This window comes from Aulostomus chinensis, chromosome 16 (genome assembly GCF_037954235.1).
Source record: "Aulostomus chinensis isolate RoL2024-O1b breed Wild chromosome 16, RoL_Achi_v1.0, whole genome shotgun sequence".
Classification (NCBI taxonomy): domain Eukaryota; kingdom Metazoa; phylum Chordata; class Actinopteri; order Syngnathiformes; family Aulostomidae; genus Aulostomus; species Aulostomus chinensis.
This window is the reverse complement of record NC_141335.1, coordinates 5,406,385-5,423,833: the sequence shown is the minus strand read 5'-3', so window position 1 is coordinate 5,423,833 and position 17,449 is coordinate 5,406,385. Positions and strand designations below refer to the sequence as shown.

Sequence of the window (17,449 nt, the reverse complement as noted above, 5' to 3'; positions counted from 1 at the left end):
CCCCCCCCCCCCCCCCCACCTCCTCTCTCCAGTCCTAACGCACAAAGCTGCCTGTCAATACTTGAGTCGAATGAACTCTTGTAACCCTGGAGTTGCATGCAAAACATAAAATGAATACTTGTCTGTCTTTTTAGGAATTGGCCTGCATACAAAGACTTGTGTTGTGGAAGATGTAGAATTTTGTTGCCGGTTTGACCTGACTACAATCATGTATAACGGGATGTCCGAATAAAATTTCAGTCAGGATACAAAGGTCAAGCAAGCGCAATCTCAGTTTGATAAAGGAAAAAGCAATCAGTGGAACTATAAACAATCAAGACAGTTAAATCTTTGGAAGGCTGTCTCCACATTATTTGTTGAAAGTGTGTATATTTCCCTGTGCCCATTGAAAATTGGATTTAAAAGAAGCAGTTTTGAAACGGAGGATTTGTAACATCACTAACATTTTTAGAAGCAGATACTGGTTCAGATTTCAGCATCCAGGGCGCCAACTGTGAGAAGGCACTTTCTAATGAAATAGAAGACATCTTGTATCTAGCTGTTTAACATCTCAATTATGTATTCATATATATATATATATATATATATATATATATATATATATATATATATATATATATATATATATATACATACACTGATGCAATTTATGTCTGTTCTTCAAAATGGTGGATAGTAATTAGTTAAACATATTTTTTTCATTTTACTTGAGCATCTACACTTCACTTGATTATGACATTTCGACTGTTACGTTTAAAACGGCGGAACTTCACTGTATTTGCTACAAGCTGATGCATTTAAATGTTATTTTTCCAAGAAGATCGAGCAACATCGTGAATCCAAATGCACCACGATGTCGGCATTAAAGTTCAAGCCTAGGCAGAGCAACGAAGGCAAAAACCTCAATCAACTGAGGACATTTTATTGTATTTTATGACTTTACTGCCACGTTTGTGTTGGACACAATCAATTATTGATACATATTTCGATTTTTACCAGCATACTACAAAAAAAAGTTTAAAATCCATCATGTCGTCATGAGTTACTTGAGACAAAGCCAGAAGAATGAAGTTGTTGGTGACAAGGAGCCATAAACTGCTTAACTGCTGCCATCTGCTGGTTAAAAGATATTTTTAAGTTCACTCAATAGTTCAAAAGAAATTAAGAGTAATTTATAGCTATAATTAAATTTTTTAAAAAAGCAAGTCTGAGTTAATGCAGTTGTGGTATGACTTAATGTTATACTAGCAATTAAAAGCTTCCATCTTTAATTGTTTGAAGTTAATCTAAATTCATTATAAAAACACAAGACGTGCACAAACAATCCACTGCTTCACCTATGGGGTCCCTCACACAGGAGTCAATCCAACTGAGGGGCCCCTCGTACAGCTCACACACGGATGACCTCCCATGAATCCATTCCGACACCACATGTAGCACAAACACACTGCCATAATTCCTTGTGCCATTTTAATATAGTTAATTCAAAAAAAAAGAATATATAAATCACAATTTTTTTTTATTGGACACAGTGCTGGCATTCAAAAATGACCATCACTTCAAATGGATATGAAAATGACGGCTCACCAAACTGCATCAGGTGGTTTGTGTACAGGAGCTGATGCACGTATTTATCAGGTAGTAGTTTGGTAGTGGGGTAGAGGAAGTTTGCTGCAATTACAACGACGTATGTCAGTTCCCACATTTCTGACATCAGGAGGTTATTAACTCGTCTCTCTCTTTGCCTTGAAGCCGCTGCACTCATCGGTTCTACCAGGGCAGCTCAGCGCCATTCCAGCTGTAAGCTTTGCCCGTCTTTTCAACATCCAGCGCTTCTATGATGCTCATCAGACAGTTGACGGAGTGTTCGGGACTAAATAGATTTTCCTTTGGTACGTTCTTGTGATACGGTCGAGAGAGGTCGGTGTTGACTGTTCCTGGGTGTACGGAGACACACACAACCTGGGGAAACATCAGGGGCGAGTTAGTCAACTCTCTGGAAGATACAGTAAAGTTCATTGGCAAAGACAGGCAGACAGAGGACACCAATTCACCACTGTCACATTTGTTCATTGTGAGACGCAGGATTTTGCGGACTGTTTTAAAGAGGGTTGTTTAAGGTAATCATCCATACTTTGGGTCACCAGGAGTTGTGTTTTAAAATGTAAAAAATGTAGAATCAAAAGAAAAGATTGTCACAAATGGATCTCGTCGCGTGGGTATCCGACCCCACTTCAGTTATTCCCAAATATCCCAGTCAAACCCACCTTGGGTCGAGTGCGGCCCAGCTCTATGGAGAGATTCCTGGTAGCCATGTTGAGAGCCGCTTTAGACATTCTGTAGCTGTACCAGCCACCGAGCCCTGAAGGGAGGAGGAGAGGTGGCGGTGAAGGCACCTTCATTTGCTTTTATTAGCCTCAAAACTGAAATGAAGACCTTTATTTTTTAATTGAAAGGTAAGAATAGTCATTTTTGATAAACATATTTTGCAGCGTATCCAACTTCAGAGTAATGCACGCACAGACGTAATGATTGCGACTTCGCCACAGACTTCTGAAGCAAAGCTAGGATTTGTTTGCCGACCTCCGAGCGTCGGTCAGAGGATTCCTCACCACTCCCTACCATTGTCGCCAATCGATCCCACTTTGGCGGTGATGTTGACGATGATGCCGCTGTGCTGCTTGGCTTTCTGTGACGGCTGCTGACCGAATCCCCCTCCACCCTTCTGAAGGAGGGGCGCAAAATACTTTGCCATGACAAGCGGACCCACTGTGTTGGTGGTCAAGGTGGAAATGATGCCCTGAGGGAGAATACAAGTCATTCAATATATGGGTTGGGCAATTAAGACATTGGGATGGATACTGGGCGGAGCTCCGGGGGACGAATGAATTGGTGTGTTTAAGGTAGACCAGCTGAGGCCGAAACTCAGCAAATAATAAGAAACATAAAAGCAAGCGAGCAAGTTTACTGATAGACAACGCAATTAATGATATAAATGCAGCGTCAAGAGAACATTTAAAGAAAATAATAACACTGTCAAATTCATCAGTGCTTATTGAGTGTTTCTTCTTCCTTCTTATTTGCGATTAGGTAAAAAATGAATAAGTGCAATGAAGGATAATGTAACCTTAAAGGGAAACGAGTTTTTTCAACCTGAATTCTATTGTCATAACTTTTTTGTCCAACCAAGAGATGGAAATAATCTTTTTTTTCTCCCCTTTTCTGCATGCAGCTACAAAGCTGCTATAATCTCATCCGATGGGGCAACTGGCTACTGTCAAATTATTCACTAACAGTGATGCCAGGCAATTATAACACCAACCTGAGCCTGTCTGTGTGAAAAATTCACTTTTTAGGATGTGTAATATCATAAATATGATATTTTGACGGTACAATATGTGCATTATTAACATTACATTAATGTCTCATTCATTACAAGACTGGGTGGCTGTCTAAACCTAGTTTCATCCCAGAGCAGGAAGTAGCTAATGACTCGTAAATTGACCTTTAAAGTGTTTGTTCAAAGTGAGTGTTTTCCTTAAGCAATGGAATTTGACTTGAGAAGAACTCAAATGAGCAAAAACTAAGGGATTTGTGGCTTATTGAGGATAAGTTGTGTATTTTCCCTGATTTCACTGTTAAAACCCCATGAAAAGATCCGGTCACCTGAGCAGAGACGTCCCTCAGGCTGGTCTCTCCTTTCCCGGAGGGGTGGAGCATCGCCGAGGAGTTGACCATCAGATCAAGCCGACCGAAGTTCTCCTTGACCCGCTCAGCGGCTTCACGAATGTCCTCCTCCCTGTTCACGTCCAGCCTGAGGAGGGTAAGCCTGCTCGGGTTTTGACCGACCAGGTCCCGCAGCTCTGCCGCTCCGTTCGGGTTCCGACAGGTCGCGATAACACAGGCGGGAGGGTAGTTCCTCAAGATGTGTTTGCAGAATTCCAGCCCCAAGCCTCTACTCGCACCCTGGATCAGTGCAACAGGGACGGCCATGACTGCTGCGCGTGGTGAGGTTGGAGGTGAAGGGAGAAAAGTAGCATGTGGTGCCTTCATGATCCACCAGGAACGTGGGTTTTTCTATTTTTCGTAAAACAAAAAAGAACGGTGATATTTTATGACAAATAACTTGGCACAGTATTTACTTCGTTTTGCTATGTATTACTGTGGTATTACCTGCAACATTTTTCCAATATATCATTCATATTTTTAGTTAAAGTACGCCGGGGAAGGAAGGCAACGAGGAGTCCGCGAAGGCAGCACGTTTCACAACAAGCACACTACGCCACCCGTAGGTCACTAGGAAGACACTTACACAACTCTACACATGCACTTCCTCCCACAGGAGGATGTCCACGATTTGATGGGCTAAGGAGCAAAAAAAAAAAAAGTAAATAAGACAAAAATAATTCTTCTCTGTTGAAATTTTTATTTACACATTTGGTGAATTGATCCGATGAGTCAGAGGTTTTGCAGTGACACCAATAATCATTGGAGAACTCTGAAAAAAATTGAAGTGTAAATGCTAAAGGCTGTGATGCTAAATCACGATGTGGAAAAGTGTCATATTATGAATTATTCATGAATTGTTTGGAACAAATGAAGTTTTGCTTGTTGGGTTTTTTTTTTTTAAAACACCGTAGGCCAGACTGAAATTTAGTTTGACTGTTTTTAATGTATGAGATGTATTTCATGCCTCTGTGTTTGACTAGTACCTGAATAAAAGTAAGCTCAAATATTTTAAAAAGTGTAAAATTTTATCAAAAAAACGTAACAATTCCATAGCTGGGACAGTGGAAAAGAGTCTAAGTAAAATGATAGGGACGGAAAGTTGAAATATTTGGAACATTGGAGGATTTGACAGTAGTTTCTAGGCCAAATGATGAACTCGATATTCATTGCAGTTGATCACCATGATGTTTGCCTGTCCCTCTGACCTTTGACCTTTGGCCACCAGAATCTTTTAAGCTCACCCTAGAGTCCCTGTGGTTGTTTGTTACAATTTTGAAGGTATTTCCTGAGATATCACAAGATAGAATTAAAGAGCGTGAGCACGTAAAAAAAAAAAAAAAAAAGCAGTTCCAAACTTGAAGATAAAGTAAAAAAGAAGGTCACCAAATTACTTTTGCGCTGGAAATGCACTCTGCTGTACTCGCATCTGTATCTATAAAAGGCTCCAGACTATTCTTCAATAAGGGAAACAAAATAAATGAAAACCCAAAGTGGTCCAGAATAAGCTGTTGCTACTGCTTTGGATAGCTAATATCCCTACATCCCCTGCAGATTGTTCTGCTATAGCATGTAATGGCACTAGATGACCACAGGGGGGCAGACTGAACCAGTTAATCTACAGGAGGAAACAGTTTTTTCGGTTGGCAGGAGGAGAGGGGAGATGGAAGGACTGCAGGCATGACAGGGGTCAGAGGTCTATTCAATGATGTGCAGACATTCTATTCATTCAGTCAGAAGCTATTATGAGCGGGGGGGGGGGCGTAAACAAGTTTATCATTTGAAGCTTAATGTGGTGCATTATTGTACCATTCAGAAGGACTGAAGGTGCAGCTCCTGCCATGTTCAAACTGGTAAAGACACACATGTTGACTCAAAGTTATTTACTGGGGTGTTGCTGAAATCAAATGAGCCCATGCTGCCTAACTGGGTGACGGATTGAGGGAAATCTGTTCTGATTAGCCTTCTCCAACAGACGGGGATTAAGCTTTTAGTCTGTAATTATGATAAAGCATACGTCAGCAAATATCCACCCATTTCAGGGGGGATAGAGGAGCGGAGGGATGTCCTGCGAGGTGACTGCGTCTCCGTCAGTCTACTGAAGACGTGGAGTCTCTGGAATAGCAGCAGCAGCGGCAGCAGCGGCAGTAGCAGCAGTAGCAGAACTGGAAAATCTTCCTGAGTCAGTCAGTGCCACGACGCTGACGCACCGCCGCGCTGCGCCGCGCTCACCGGCAGGCAGGGCCACACCGCCTCCGCTCCCACAACCAGCATCCGAGGCCATTCACGATCAAGATGGCGGTGCAGGCAGCGGAAAACGACGGAATAGTGAGTGTTTTGACGCTGCCGAGTGAGCCGGGCTGATGAATGGGGCGTTGTGTTTATTTCTCTGCATAATTAGAGAGTAGGTTTGATTTAGGCGCACCGTTAGCTCGATTATCCCGTGCTTAACTCTTTAATGCGGGGCGCGTTGCGCAGCGCGTTGAATGCGACTCCTCTTTCATGTGGGAGGAAATTGGAAACTAGATTGAGAAATGTAGCGATGCTGCGTGCTCACCTGGTTCGTTCAGTCGTTGCAATAAATGTGCGCAGTGCAAAATGCGGCCAACTTGGAGCCTGTGTGTGATTTACGAGCAGCAGCGCCGTTAACAACGTGACACCTCGTCTTTGTTGGGGACAGCAGGGCCACACCGCGTGCATTTAAACACAAAAAAGGGTCTCATGTGTGTTTTACTAGTGTTTATGAGATGCCTGATGTATGCACCGTGTGTGTGTTCTGTCACTGCGGGCTTTGTTGAAGAATGTGGAAGACGACCAGCTGAATGACTCGCTAGGGAACCCCGGCCTCATCTCACCTGACAAGGAGGATATATCCCGACTCCTGGTAGGATGAGAGATGATTTATGGCTCTTCTGGAGTGTGTAGAGCTCGCCGGGAGCTGTGCGTCATTCCCTCATTCATTCATTCATTCAACTCTACAGACGGTGCCGTTCAGCGGACGCATCCGGGGCGGCATGCGTCCGGGGAAGAAGATCATAGTGATGGGCATTGTCGACCTGGAGCCAGACAGGTAAGATTACATTTGCACGTTATCTGGATGTGTTTCATCAGCCTGTCATGTGCACGCTGATTAGTTTCGGAGATGGTGGGGGTGGTTTTATTTTTGTTTAGTTTTAAAGGCCAGTCGGACTTGCACAGCCATTCCAGCCACAGAGAATGGTGGCTCCTTAAGTATGCAGAGACAGGGCGTTCCCTCAGCTCCAGGGAGAAGAAAGAAACCCCAGTGACTTGCCTGGGTGTGTCCTAACCCTACATGGAAACTTGTGTCAAACTCTGAAGAAATCTCCCCATGACCTCATCTTGTTCAGTGGCTGCTTGCAAAATTCAAGCCAAAGTTCATGTGAAAAGAATCTCTGGCTGGATATTTTCTTTTGCTGCATCTAAGCTACCAAAATGCTTGTGTGTAAACACAGCTGCAGGGGAGGAGGGTGAACCCAAACTAGCTGCAGGGATTATACCTAATTAGCAAGCAGTTTTGATTTTGTTCCTCCACCAGCAGAATTATGACTGATCCCAGATTAGACTCCTACATCTGACATCACCCCTGCTCCCCGTCTGACTCCTCTGTTCCCCTCTCCTTCAGCTTTGACGTGAGTCTGACCTGCGGCCGGGACTCAGAGAAGGATGACCGTCCGTACGATGTGGCCCTGAAACTCACTGCCCGCTTCACCGACCGCCAGTTCCTGCGTAACGCCCGTGTCTCTGGGAAATGGACAGAGGAGGAGGCGTCAACTGCTTACTTTCCCTTCATCCCTGATCAGCCTTTTAGGGTAAAAAAAAAAAATCCTTTGAATAATTCACACATCAGATTATGCAGAAACCAGTGTGCTAGCATGTTCAGGTTGAGAGTCTTTGTCATGCAGGGACTGAACTTGTGATCTCAGATGTTGTTGGGTGCCTCGAGGCATCATTCTTTGTTGTCCAGACTTCAGTCTATGGTACACTTGGTATTTCACCTCCTGGATTTTACTTTGATTGAACCAAATCTGACAAATCACTTTAGTTGCTGGCAAAACAACTGAGAATACAAAAGTCATCTTCATTACATTTATTTTTTGGGTCATTTTTGGAGCAGAAGTACTCAAACATACTTGTTCTAGTGTTGGTTTTCTGCTACTTTTTTGGTGACAATTTATTGTTTCCATGCAATTTTAGTGGAGGCAAAGGGACAGAAGATAGAGGACATTAAAAAGCATTGATATAGATAATGTACACTTGAATATTTAAGTACAAAATCGTGATAAAGAGAATGTTCAAAGTTATTGGAGCGATTCACATCTATTGTGTATCTCTTGGAACATTCAAGTCTTTGTATACCTGAGTGATTGCCAGTTACGAGAGGAACACAACAGATGTCTTCAGATGCTGCTTCCTGATTGTGAGACTAAATCAAGGGTTAAAAAAGTCCTAGACATTCTTTTGTCCTCATCTTGGGTCGCAGTCTGTGGTACAGAGCTAATATGTCATTTCTTAATTAAAGTGTGAGCTATCCCAGATAGCAGGCACATTTGGGCCTAATCTGGGACACTCTGGCACTTTCGACTTACTTGCAGCATTGACACGTGCAGACATGGCCCAAATATAATGAACCCAACCTGATTCAAGGTCATGGCAGATGTGGTCCCTAAGGTTGGATTCAGACCAAATCAGGTGCTGCAGTAAAGACGGGTACTCGGGTATTTGAATGGGGATAGTACAGTTTAGCTGTGGCGGTCGAGGCCTCAGCGGCGCTATAGTGTAGTAAAAAAGTTGAGGTACAGTCAAAGTGGGAAGAGATGCAATGCGGTGCCGTGCTGGAGCACCTGGCAATCTGCATTCTGCTGTTGCACCGAGTAACTGGGAACATGGAGGAGACTGTCATTGTCATCCGGTGACAGTTTATGTTGATTTGTTGTTGAGGAGATGAAATGGTGGCAAGGATCTGCTGGAGGTGTTGAGAATGTTCTTCCTCTCGTTGATTAATGAGGGATTGTAATCTGCCTGTAGGTGAATATTACCACCACCTTCTGAATTATGGGGGGTAAACTTGATTTGTTGGGTACGTAGAGAATATGTTGCTGTAGCCTTCTGTGTATCCTTATAAGCACCTCCTTGGAAAACGTAACTATTACTTATGTGGATGCAGACCGCAACAGTACCCTGCTACCAACTAATGTTTTGGCGGGTTATCGTCACAGCCAGAAGTTTAGAGGCTCGTCCTCGCCTTAGGTCACATGATCAAGCTATGACGTAGATCCAATGCACAAGTGTAAATCAAACTGTACCAGTGACACTGGTGCACAACCGTCGCAGCGTGTCATTTGGTCTGAGTGCGCCCCAATGCATTGCAGAGAAGGGCTCGACCAAGGCCAGATGTCGGCCATATAAGGTGTGGCTCAGTCATTCAGGGCTAAATAAGTGCCACAGCAGGACTAAACGAGAACAGATGTGTGCCACAAAACATCCGCTGCTATCTGGAATGTGTGCTAAATGGACCGAAACGCAGAGTTGTTAGGAAGTAACTTGTAATCCAGATGTCAGAACCACAAGCAGCCATCATGTTACAGTTGTAATGTGAGCGAAACAGGAAATGCCTCTCCACGCTATATCGTATCGCTGCTTCCTGTGTAGCGGTGTGTTAGCTACGTGATGGGCAACATCAGCTGTTGGTGGTGGATGCGGGGGGGGGGGGGGGGGTAGCGGCACATGTGCACGATGAGTAAATGTCTTCAGACCCGAGGACCTCATAGCACTGTGAGGTCATATATTCTGCTCTAGTAAATCTGAATGTGAAAAACACACATGGTGCTCTACTAAAAATAATTTATACCCTTAAACAGATGAATGGAAATGTCTCTTTTTACTACACAGTGAAGGTTTAGTCTGAAATTCCCCAACAGAAGTGCATCATTATCTCAACCTCAGATGGCAACACAACAAATGCAATCTCAAAATGTGTTTTTAGAGGCCTTCTCTCTGTCTGGTTATGTAATGAAAGCTGTGTGACGGTGTCAGTGTGGTCGCGGTATGACCCGGCAGTCATGACTCCGTTGGAGGCAGGAGGCTGCAGATTAAAGCCTGTCATGCAGATTGCTTCAAGCGAACTGCCTCGTGAATTTGGAGGCATGTGGATGAACATGTGTGACGCAGACGGCCCTGGAGTGCAGCTCCACCGGCGAGTGTGGTTTCTTGTGTCCAAAGTACACAGAGAATTGTTTACACAGTTGAAAATTGACTTCCCGTTAGCAGGTCATGTCTCCGGCGGCGTCTGTTTATTTGTCTGTCAGCAGATTTACACAGAAAGCACAATACCGATTTTCTACAACCATGATAGATGAGCCAAGAAAGAATATTGATTTAAATTTTGGGCCTGTAGCGCCACCTGTGGCAACAACAGGATGTTTCTTAACATTTTGATGTACTCCTGGTTCTAGTGGGTCAACAGATCCATCCAGATTTCTGAAGAATCTGGTGATTGGTTCCTGTGGAGACTGTCAGTTTTGGTTAAACGGTTTTTACCCTGGTGGGGCAGCCAGTTTTCGATATTTCAGCACAGAACAAGAAATGACATGATCAGATCTTTGCCGGACTTTAAAAGTTTGACAGTCCCAGCCTGAAGACGTCCACTAGCTGAATTGAAGTCATACTCTTAGCGCCCCCTCGTGGTTACGTAAGAGAAGCCAACATTTGATTGAAGTGGTGTAGGAGAATTTGTGTTCTGTAGTGCCCTCTAGTGGAGGCAGGAATCGATATTTGCCCTGCATTGCACGCTTTGGTCTGCTCCCTCATGCAAAGGCTCGCTTAGCATTGCTTGTTTTGGGCGTTGCTCACCTTGGCCAAGGTATGCACTCACAGATTTTTTTGATTTTGCTGTGGAGTACATAAAATATCGTATTTACGCTTTTTTTGTTTGAATTCCTTTTCCATTTTTCCTTCCTATTCATTTTATTTCTGTCTTTACATTTAATTTTGTTTCTTTCTTTTAGTTTGTTCTGCTCTAAGAAAGTCCCCAAACATCACTTCCTTGTATGTCTTCAGTGACCAAGTCTTGACTGCTCTTTTCCATGTCCTGCAGATTGAGATCCACTGCGAGCACCAGAGGTTCCGAATATTTGTGGATGGACACCAGCTCTTTGACTTTTATCACAAAGTAAAATCTTTGCCCTCTATCGACACAGTACGGATACAAGGAGATCTACAGATCACCAAGCTCGGTTAACTTCCCCCTCCAGTGCTGAAGGTCCAGTGTGTGTGTGAAGAAAGGACTTGATCACAGATGAACACGCGCACACACACACACATATACTCACATACACACACACACACACACAAACACATATGTGTCACCATCAACCCATCGTGCAGCACAGCAGCATCATAGCAACTGGAAAATAAGACTCCTGCAGCGATAAGTTAGAGTTCCTCTCTTTCGTTTAATCTTTTTTTCCTCTCCAACCAGGATCCTAATAATATGATTTCTGGGAGTGTTGGGTCTTCGTAGCACAGTTTTGTTAGAGCAGGGATTCCACAGCTTAACAATAGCGGGTTTTTATTATGTTGAATTCACATTGAGATAGAAGCAGGTTTGCAAAAACAAAAAAATTGGCTGTTAAGGAACCAAATACTCAGGAGTAAATGTCTGGTGCTTGGAAAACGCTTGCAGATGGGTGAAAATTTGACGAGACTCCTAAACAGCACATTCCGGTTGGATTTCTGTAATTTTGCCCTTTCCTGAATTCGTCATTTTCTGATTAAGACATATGGGATATGTCTTAATATGTATTTTCGGAATATGCATCTCATATCGTTCCGTTTTTTTTTTTTTTTTAATGTTCGGGTTTTTTTGTCGTTTTTTTTTTTTAGCACCATTTTCAGACCCTGTGGCACATGGCTTCTCACTTGTTTACGGTCAGATGTGTAAATGTGCTAACGAGCTATAACTCGAACTCAAAATCGTATTAAATTTGTTGTAACAAAGTAATCTTACACAACACTTAACATTCCTTTCTTTTATTTAATGACCTCACATTCAAAGAAGTTAAGTTGGAAAGTCACATCGTGTGCACTGCTCCAACCAGACGGAGGGCAAACGATGACCGCTTCAACTTGAGTTCCTCCCTCAGTTGCTGACAAACCTCGCTACTCTGAATTTGTGTGGCTGGTAATAAACGGCTTAGTTAGAATCCTGTCATTTTAAGAATAAAGGCACAGCGGAATGATATTGGAATATTGAGTGCATGTAAATGTTGCCGTTGTAAGTGGGCATGTAATTGGGATTCGACATCTCTCGCAAACACGTTGATCAGGATTTTCCCCCCCAACAACAGAGAGATGTTCTGCGGTGTCGGATCTAACCAGAGATTCATCCTCATTCCCACGGGGGTAGAAATAAAAACGTCTTTTCTTCACAGAGGCTCATTTAAGGTCGTTTGCGGCTTTTATCTCACTCAGCTAGAGGTTTGATCCTTGTTGCCGTCATCTTCTAAAACACCGCAGATGACAACAGTCAAGTATTCCACCCTGTTCTCTTTGTGCTGATAAATTTCCAACTCCTTAGGCAATCCCCTGCCATCCCTTGGGTTTGTTCCAGTTGTCATGGTAACACGCTGCAGTCTCACCGACCTAAATGCCCAAAAATGAGGATTACATACATCCCATACTGTACACTGCTGTGTGTGTGTGTTTGCACTCAGCTTGAGAATTCACTGCAGACGTTCTCCTGTAGGTGTTTGGCAAGTGGACAGGAAGTAGAACTATGACTGATGTGCGATGAGGCTGCGGACTCTCAAAGATGTTTTCTGAATTGGAATCTGCCCTGTTTTTTTCTGTTTTACTCATTTTGTTTTTTGTTTTTTTTTATGCAGACCTCATCCAGGCTACATGCTGATACGATATGCAACTTTTCCTCTCTCTCAAAAAAACACAAAACAAAAAAAAAAACCACACACTAGAAACTAATTAAGAGGAACTGTTCTGTCAAAGTGTATCACGTGGGACACATTCAGCTCTAAGTTTGATTAGTCAGTTGGTTGTTTGGAAGCAGGGTCAGGTCCTGATGACGGTATTTTTGAATGTATAGTGTTCATGTTTCTGTAGTAGCATAGAAAATTTACATGTAGTTGATGCACAAATTAATTCCTCAGTGTTTTTGGTGGTGTGTAACTCCATTCCGACAGTATGTCTAATGTGTTTGCTTCCTGAATCATTCCACATCTGTTTCTTCTTTTTTCCCTTTCTTTTATTTTGGAGTTTATAAAGCAGCTTCATTCTTGTTAAATGCAGCTAGCAGATCTTTACAGGTCAAACAAGCACTGTTATATGCATCTAGAAGTACTTCACTTTGCATAGATGTGGGATAAAATAACAGCAGATGTTACCTTAAAAGTAAAACTCAAGTACTATGGTGCTGTGTTTACTCCTCTCACATGATGATCAGTATGCACTGTTAAGTTTTTACACAAATAATTAGGTAAGAATGTGACTGCATAGATTTATGGGTACCCATTATAGAGCGAGTCACCTGGGTTTATAAATTATTACATGTTCTAGAGCAGATACAAGCCATTAATAAAAACGTTTTGTTTGTCCACTTATGACAAATCCCCTTGTGTTTATCTCTGTAAGTCAGTAGCGATGCATTGAAGTTGGTCGTCGGTGAAACAGTTCATTTGGTAGTTTTACATGTTAGCACCAGCCCGCCAGTCAGGGAAGGAACGTGGGTGCGCGCTCTGCTTCCTATGATCAGGCCTCCGCCATTTTTCAGCTCCTCAGCACACTTCCAAATATTTGTCTCTGCCACTTGCACAATTGTGACTAGAGGTTTCAGTGCTGTACTATCATGATGTATTGCCTGGTAACGCAACTGGTGACATTTGTTTAGAGCAACAGCTGTTTGAAAAAAAAAAGCAATTTGGCATTGAAGTATCTATATGGAATCTTCAAAGTATTTCTATATATTGGGAGATCAATATTTTGTCCCACCTCTAGCTGGTGCTTATCAGCCGACTCCTGCTAAAAGCCTGCAACAGTAGGTGTGTCCAAGACTACATTTTACCTTGATCTTTCTTACACACACACACACACACACACACACACTCACAAGGTGAAAACAGTACCATACACACGATGTCAGGCCTGGAAAAAAATAGTTAACAGTATGACGCCAAAGGGATTTTTACAAGCTGAAAGTAGGGATGCTCGCTAACATCAGTATGTCATTGGTCATTAGTGTGTGTGTGTGTGTGTGTGTGTGTGTGTGTGTGTATGTGTATAATAATGTGTATTAATAATTCTTTATGATCACTATGTTTGCGTGTGTTTTCAGAAAATGCATCAATGCAAATAACATTTTAAAGAGCTGACAATGACAAAAGATGTCTGATAGCTGCGATAAAAACCCAGTATCATGCATTTCTACTTTGCAGGTCAAAAGTTCTTATTAAAGGCTTCTAATGGCTCTATGAAAATAGCTATTTCCAACCTATAAACCAGGGTGACTAACAAGAAGGTTTGAATTAGATGACGACTCTAAACCTGCTGAGGGAGAAGCAATATTGTACTTCATAGTCAAACCAGAGTGTGAAATGAAGGGGGGCTCTTCATCGAATGTCACAGTTCTGCCTGACGCAGCCAAGATGCAGTGTTGTGTTTCACGATGCTGCACGGAATTAGAAGCAAGACTTGTTTTTTTTGGAAATGTAATATTCAGAGTTAACAAGCTCAACATCTTTTGCTGCTGTGAATCTGGAGTAAGCCATGACGTCTGTGCAGATGTTCTCTCTGCAGGGCTCTGACTAATTGATGCCTACCATCACTCACATTAATGAAGCTGCATTTCTGAGCTGCATTTGCTCTTCGGGCTGAATTCATTCAAATGCAGAGTAATTGCTCTCTGTGTGTAGATGCACTGTGCATTAAGTCATGGTTTCATGAAGCAGTGAACTCGCTGCTCTGCAACGACTGCTCTGGAGGCAAACTTGTTTTCTCCTGGTTGGTCAGATGGACTTCTCCCTCCGTGCCAGCGCTCTTGTTTTCGCTTGGCAAGCGCTGGTTTATTTCGGATGCAAACAGGAAATGAGTTCAGTTTGGTATGAGGGGGCAGTTGGAGAGGATATGAATTAGTGCGCTGCATCACCACTTCAGTATTCCAACAGAACAAACGTGTACAAGTGTTATGTAATTGTGTTGACGGGTGTGTCTTTGGATACAGCTCTCGTTTGTGTTCTCTCTAAAACCCGTGTGTAATACTAAAGTTTCCTGTTGATATGCACCATGAAAAAATGATCACCATAACTCAGTAGTACGTTTCACTGTTGTAGAAGAAACAAAACATGTATAAAAAGTGGGTTGATAGGACTTTTGGGGGAAGGAGATGAGCAATTCAAGACTTTGTGTTAAAGGGCTCAAACCAGGGAGCGCTTTGTGTGTGTTTTGCTGGATTTAGCAGAGTCTACACCAGCGTTAGCTAATTGTATTTTGGGGTCGTTGTGGGGTTTTAAGCATGGAGTGTTTGTGGTTCGGGTACTATTATGTGTGCAGGGTACTTCAACTTAGTTATTTGGTACTGATGCACTTTAAAGGTTGACTAAACAAAGCCAGCACATGTGCCCGTGTATTCAAAAAACCTCTACATGAATTGTTTCTTTTTGTAAATGTGTTGAATGCAACATTTTCTGATCTCCTAATGATCCCATGTCCTTTTAAAGAACAGTCCTGGGAAAACTGAAAATTATAGTCACTTAAAACCAGAGCAGAAAAAAGCTGAATGTCATTCTCTCCCTGATTGTAATCTGACGATAAACTCCCAGGTGTTGGTAACACTTTATTACCTCAAATATTCAGGATTCAAGTTTCATACCTGGAATTGACGTTTACAGCCTTCCTACCTTCCCTCACAACAACACGGCAACTTTTTGGAACATTTGCTTCTTTTTTTTTCTTCTCTACCCAGAGCCAGAACAAGTGTTAGGGACCTGACACCTTCAGAGACCTGCTGACTGCTAGTTAGCTTAGCGCAATAAATGGTAGTGGATGGGAAGGCTTAGCATTGCTCAGTAAAAAGGTTATTAAATAGATAAAGTATAGGATCTTGATTTGTCCATAAATAATCCTACTCAGAGGCCATGAGAAACCTTAAAATTGTTTTGATTAAATGTGTATCTGATGATTTTTGACAAAGTTATGTTTTCCCACCTACTAGCATTCACTGCTAAGCTAACTAGCGGCCTGCCAGTCAATGTGGGTCTCAGCTGCAGGAGGACAGAAGGGTCTGGGTTGGGGAAGGACGGCAAATGGACGTATTTCCTGAAAAGTTGCCACGTTCCTTCAAACATTGAGGGCATCTGATGGAGGAGGGACAGTTGGACTTTGGATGTACATATTTATGAACACAGGTTTTATTTTAAGCTGAGTAAGAAGCAGAAAGCATTTTGGTGGGCGTGTACATTCATACCTGGGGAGTTGTGGGTTTTTTTTTTTGTGTGTGTATATTGAATTTTTGAGGTTTTGTCAACTTTGCTCCGGTCAGGCATGCTCTTTCATTTTTTAAACCATTTATCAGAGCGTATTTTTGTAGTTGGATCTTTCTTTGCCCTGTGAAGCTTTTATAGTCTTACGATGATTCCAGTTTTTTTGTAGCTGCTTACCAAATTACAATCCATGCTGTCATAATCATTAAAGCAAGAATTTAAACTCAGTTGCATTTTTTCCCCCATGACTTTCAAAAAGTAGATCAACAAAACGACTTTCTAGAAGGTCCTACATGGTTAAAGGCTTCATCGTGATGTTCTCTGAGTAGAAGTAGGCTGATCTAACGTATTGTGTGGTTGTGCAATCATCTCATCATTTATTTATTGCCGTGTAACCAGCAGGATTGTGTGTGTTGGTACTGTATTGGTAGCATACTGACTTTTGCTATTTATATGAAAGCGTCTTGAAAAGTGTTTTATATGGAAGTAATGAAACCGATTATGGAAGAACAAATATTACACACTTTGCTTTCTAGATTCTCTCTCAAAAGTTGAACCTAATGAGAGATTTTAACCCCTAAAAGTTAACAAGTTATGAAATGTGTGTGTGTGTGTGTATGTGTGTGTGTGTGTGTTCAGACATTTAAGGGTATCTTTAATCTTCTAAAAAGTTTTTCAAAAGCAGTTACACACACACACACACAAAAAAAGGAGCACTGAAAATCCCTGCAGGGACTGCGATCTGACGCTTCATTGAGAATACACACTGGAGCGGCATTTAGATGAAGACGATGCATTCTACCGTTGTGTTTGGCCTCTCCTCAAGTTTTTTCTCCTCATGCTTTTGTAAAAACTGCTACTTTGCAAACCAATAAACTTCTCATCTTGGTAAATACTTGTGCTCAGTGTCTCTGTGTGGAAAAAAATTACTAATACTATTCAAATATACAAGTATGCAGGGTCACTTAGCTAATTGTACAAAAATATTGTATACTGGTCTTCAGAGATGGGAAGAAATGAAGAACAACTTGTCCTGCAGTAGATTTTGCAATTATCTGTACTTATTTATTTTTTTTAAACTTTGTACTTCTATTCACTTATTTTCAACATAAATATCTATACTTTCTACCAGTTACTAATATATAACAGACTTGTTAGTTTGTTTTTTTCACTCACAACAGACAAAAACATAAAAAACACAATAGGAGGCATGTTGG

The 17,449-nt window shown here is 42.1% G+C and overlaps 2 protein-coding genes across 3 annotated transcripts; one reads left to right on the top strand and one right to left on the bottom strand.

Annotated features, from left to right (window-relative positions):
• Positions 1–1,456: 1,456 nt before the first annotated feature.
• LOC147247258 (uncharacterized) lies at positions 1,457–6,719 on the bottom strand. Its single transcript, XM_086180244.1, has 5 exons — positions 6,582–6,719; positions 3,667–4,077; positions 2,623–2,800; positions 2,268–2,362; positions 1,457–1,962 (listed from the first exon to the last, which is right to left on the bottom strand). Exons 2-5 carry the CDS (start codon positions 4,051–4,053, stop codon positions 1,771–1,773), a joined length of 852 nt encoding a protein of 283 aa, XP_086036370.1. The 5' UTR covers positions 4,054–4,077; positions 6,582–6,719; the 3' UTR covers positions 1,457–1,770.
• LOC147247257 (galectin-related protein-like) lies at positions 5,753–17,109 on the top strand. Of its 2 annotated transcripts, none has more exons than XM_086180245.1 (5): positions 5,753–6,055; positions 6,516–6,610; positions 6,708–6,796; positions 7,370–7,556; positions 10,841–17,109. In XM_086180245.1, the coding sequence occupies exons 1-5, from the start codon at positions 6,022–6,024 to the stop codon at positions 10,982–10,984; spliced, it is 549 nt and encodes a 182-aa protein (XP_086036371.1). In that variant the 5' UTR covers positions 5,753–6,021; the 3' UTR covers positions 10,985–17,109. The 2 variants fall into 2 exon arrangements, with proteins under 2 accessions (XP_086036371.1, XP_086036372.1); XM_086180246.1 differs by having other exon boundaries at positions 5,754–6,054; positions 6,527–6,610.
• The last annotated feature ends 340 nt before the right edge of the window (positions 17,110–17,449 follow it).

Excerpts from the sequence above, each read along its gene's own strand:
- LOC147247258 (XM_086180244.1), bottom strand. The coding sequence starts at position 4,053 with ATGAAGGCACCACATGCTACTTTTCTCCCTTCACCTCCAACCTCACCA. Across the intron at positions 2,363-2,622 it reads GGGATCGATTGGCGACAATG|GGCTCGGTGGCTGGTACAGC; the intron begins GTAGGGAGTGGT and ends TCCTCCCTTCAG. Across the intron at positions 1,963-2,267 it reads TGGGCCGCACTCGACCCAAG|GTTGTGTGTGTCTCCGTACA; the intron begins GTGGGTTTGACT and ends ATGTTTCCCCAG.
- LOC147247257 (XM_086180245.1), top strand. The coding sequence starts at position 6,022 with ATGGCGGTGCAGGCAGCGGAAAACGACGGAATAG. Across the intron at positions 6,056-6,515 it reads AGCGGAAAACGACGGAATAG|CTTTGTTGAAGAATGTGGAA; the intron begins TGAGTGTTTTGA and ends TGTCACTGCGGG. Across the intron at positions 6,611-6,707 it reads AGGATATATCCCGACTCCTG|ACGGTGCCGTTCAGCGGACG; the intron begins GTAGGATGAGAG and ends TCAACTCTACAG.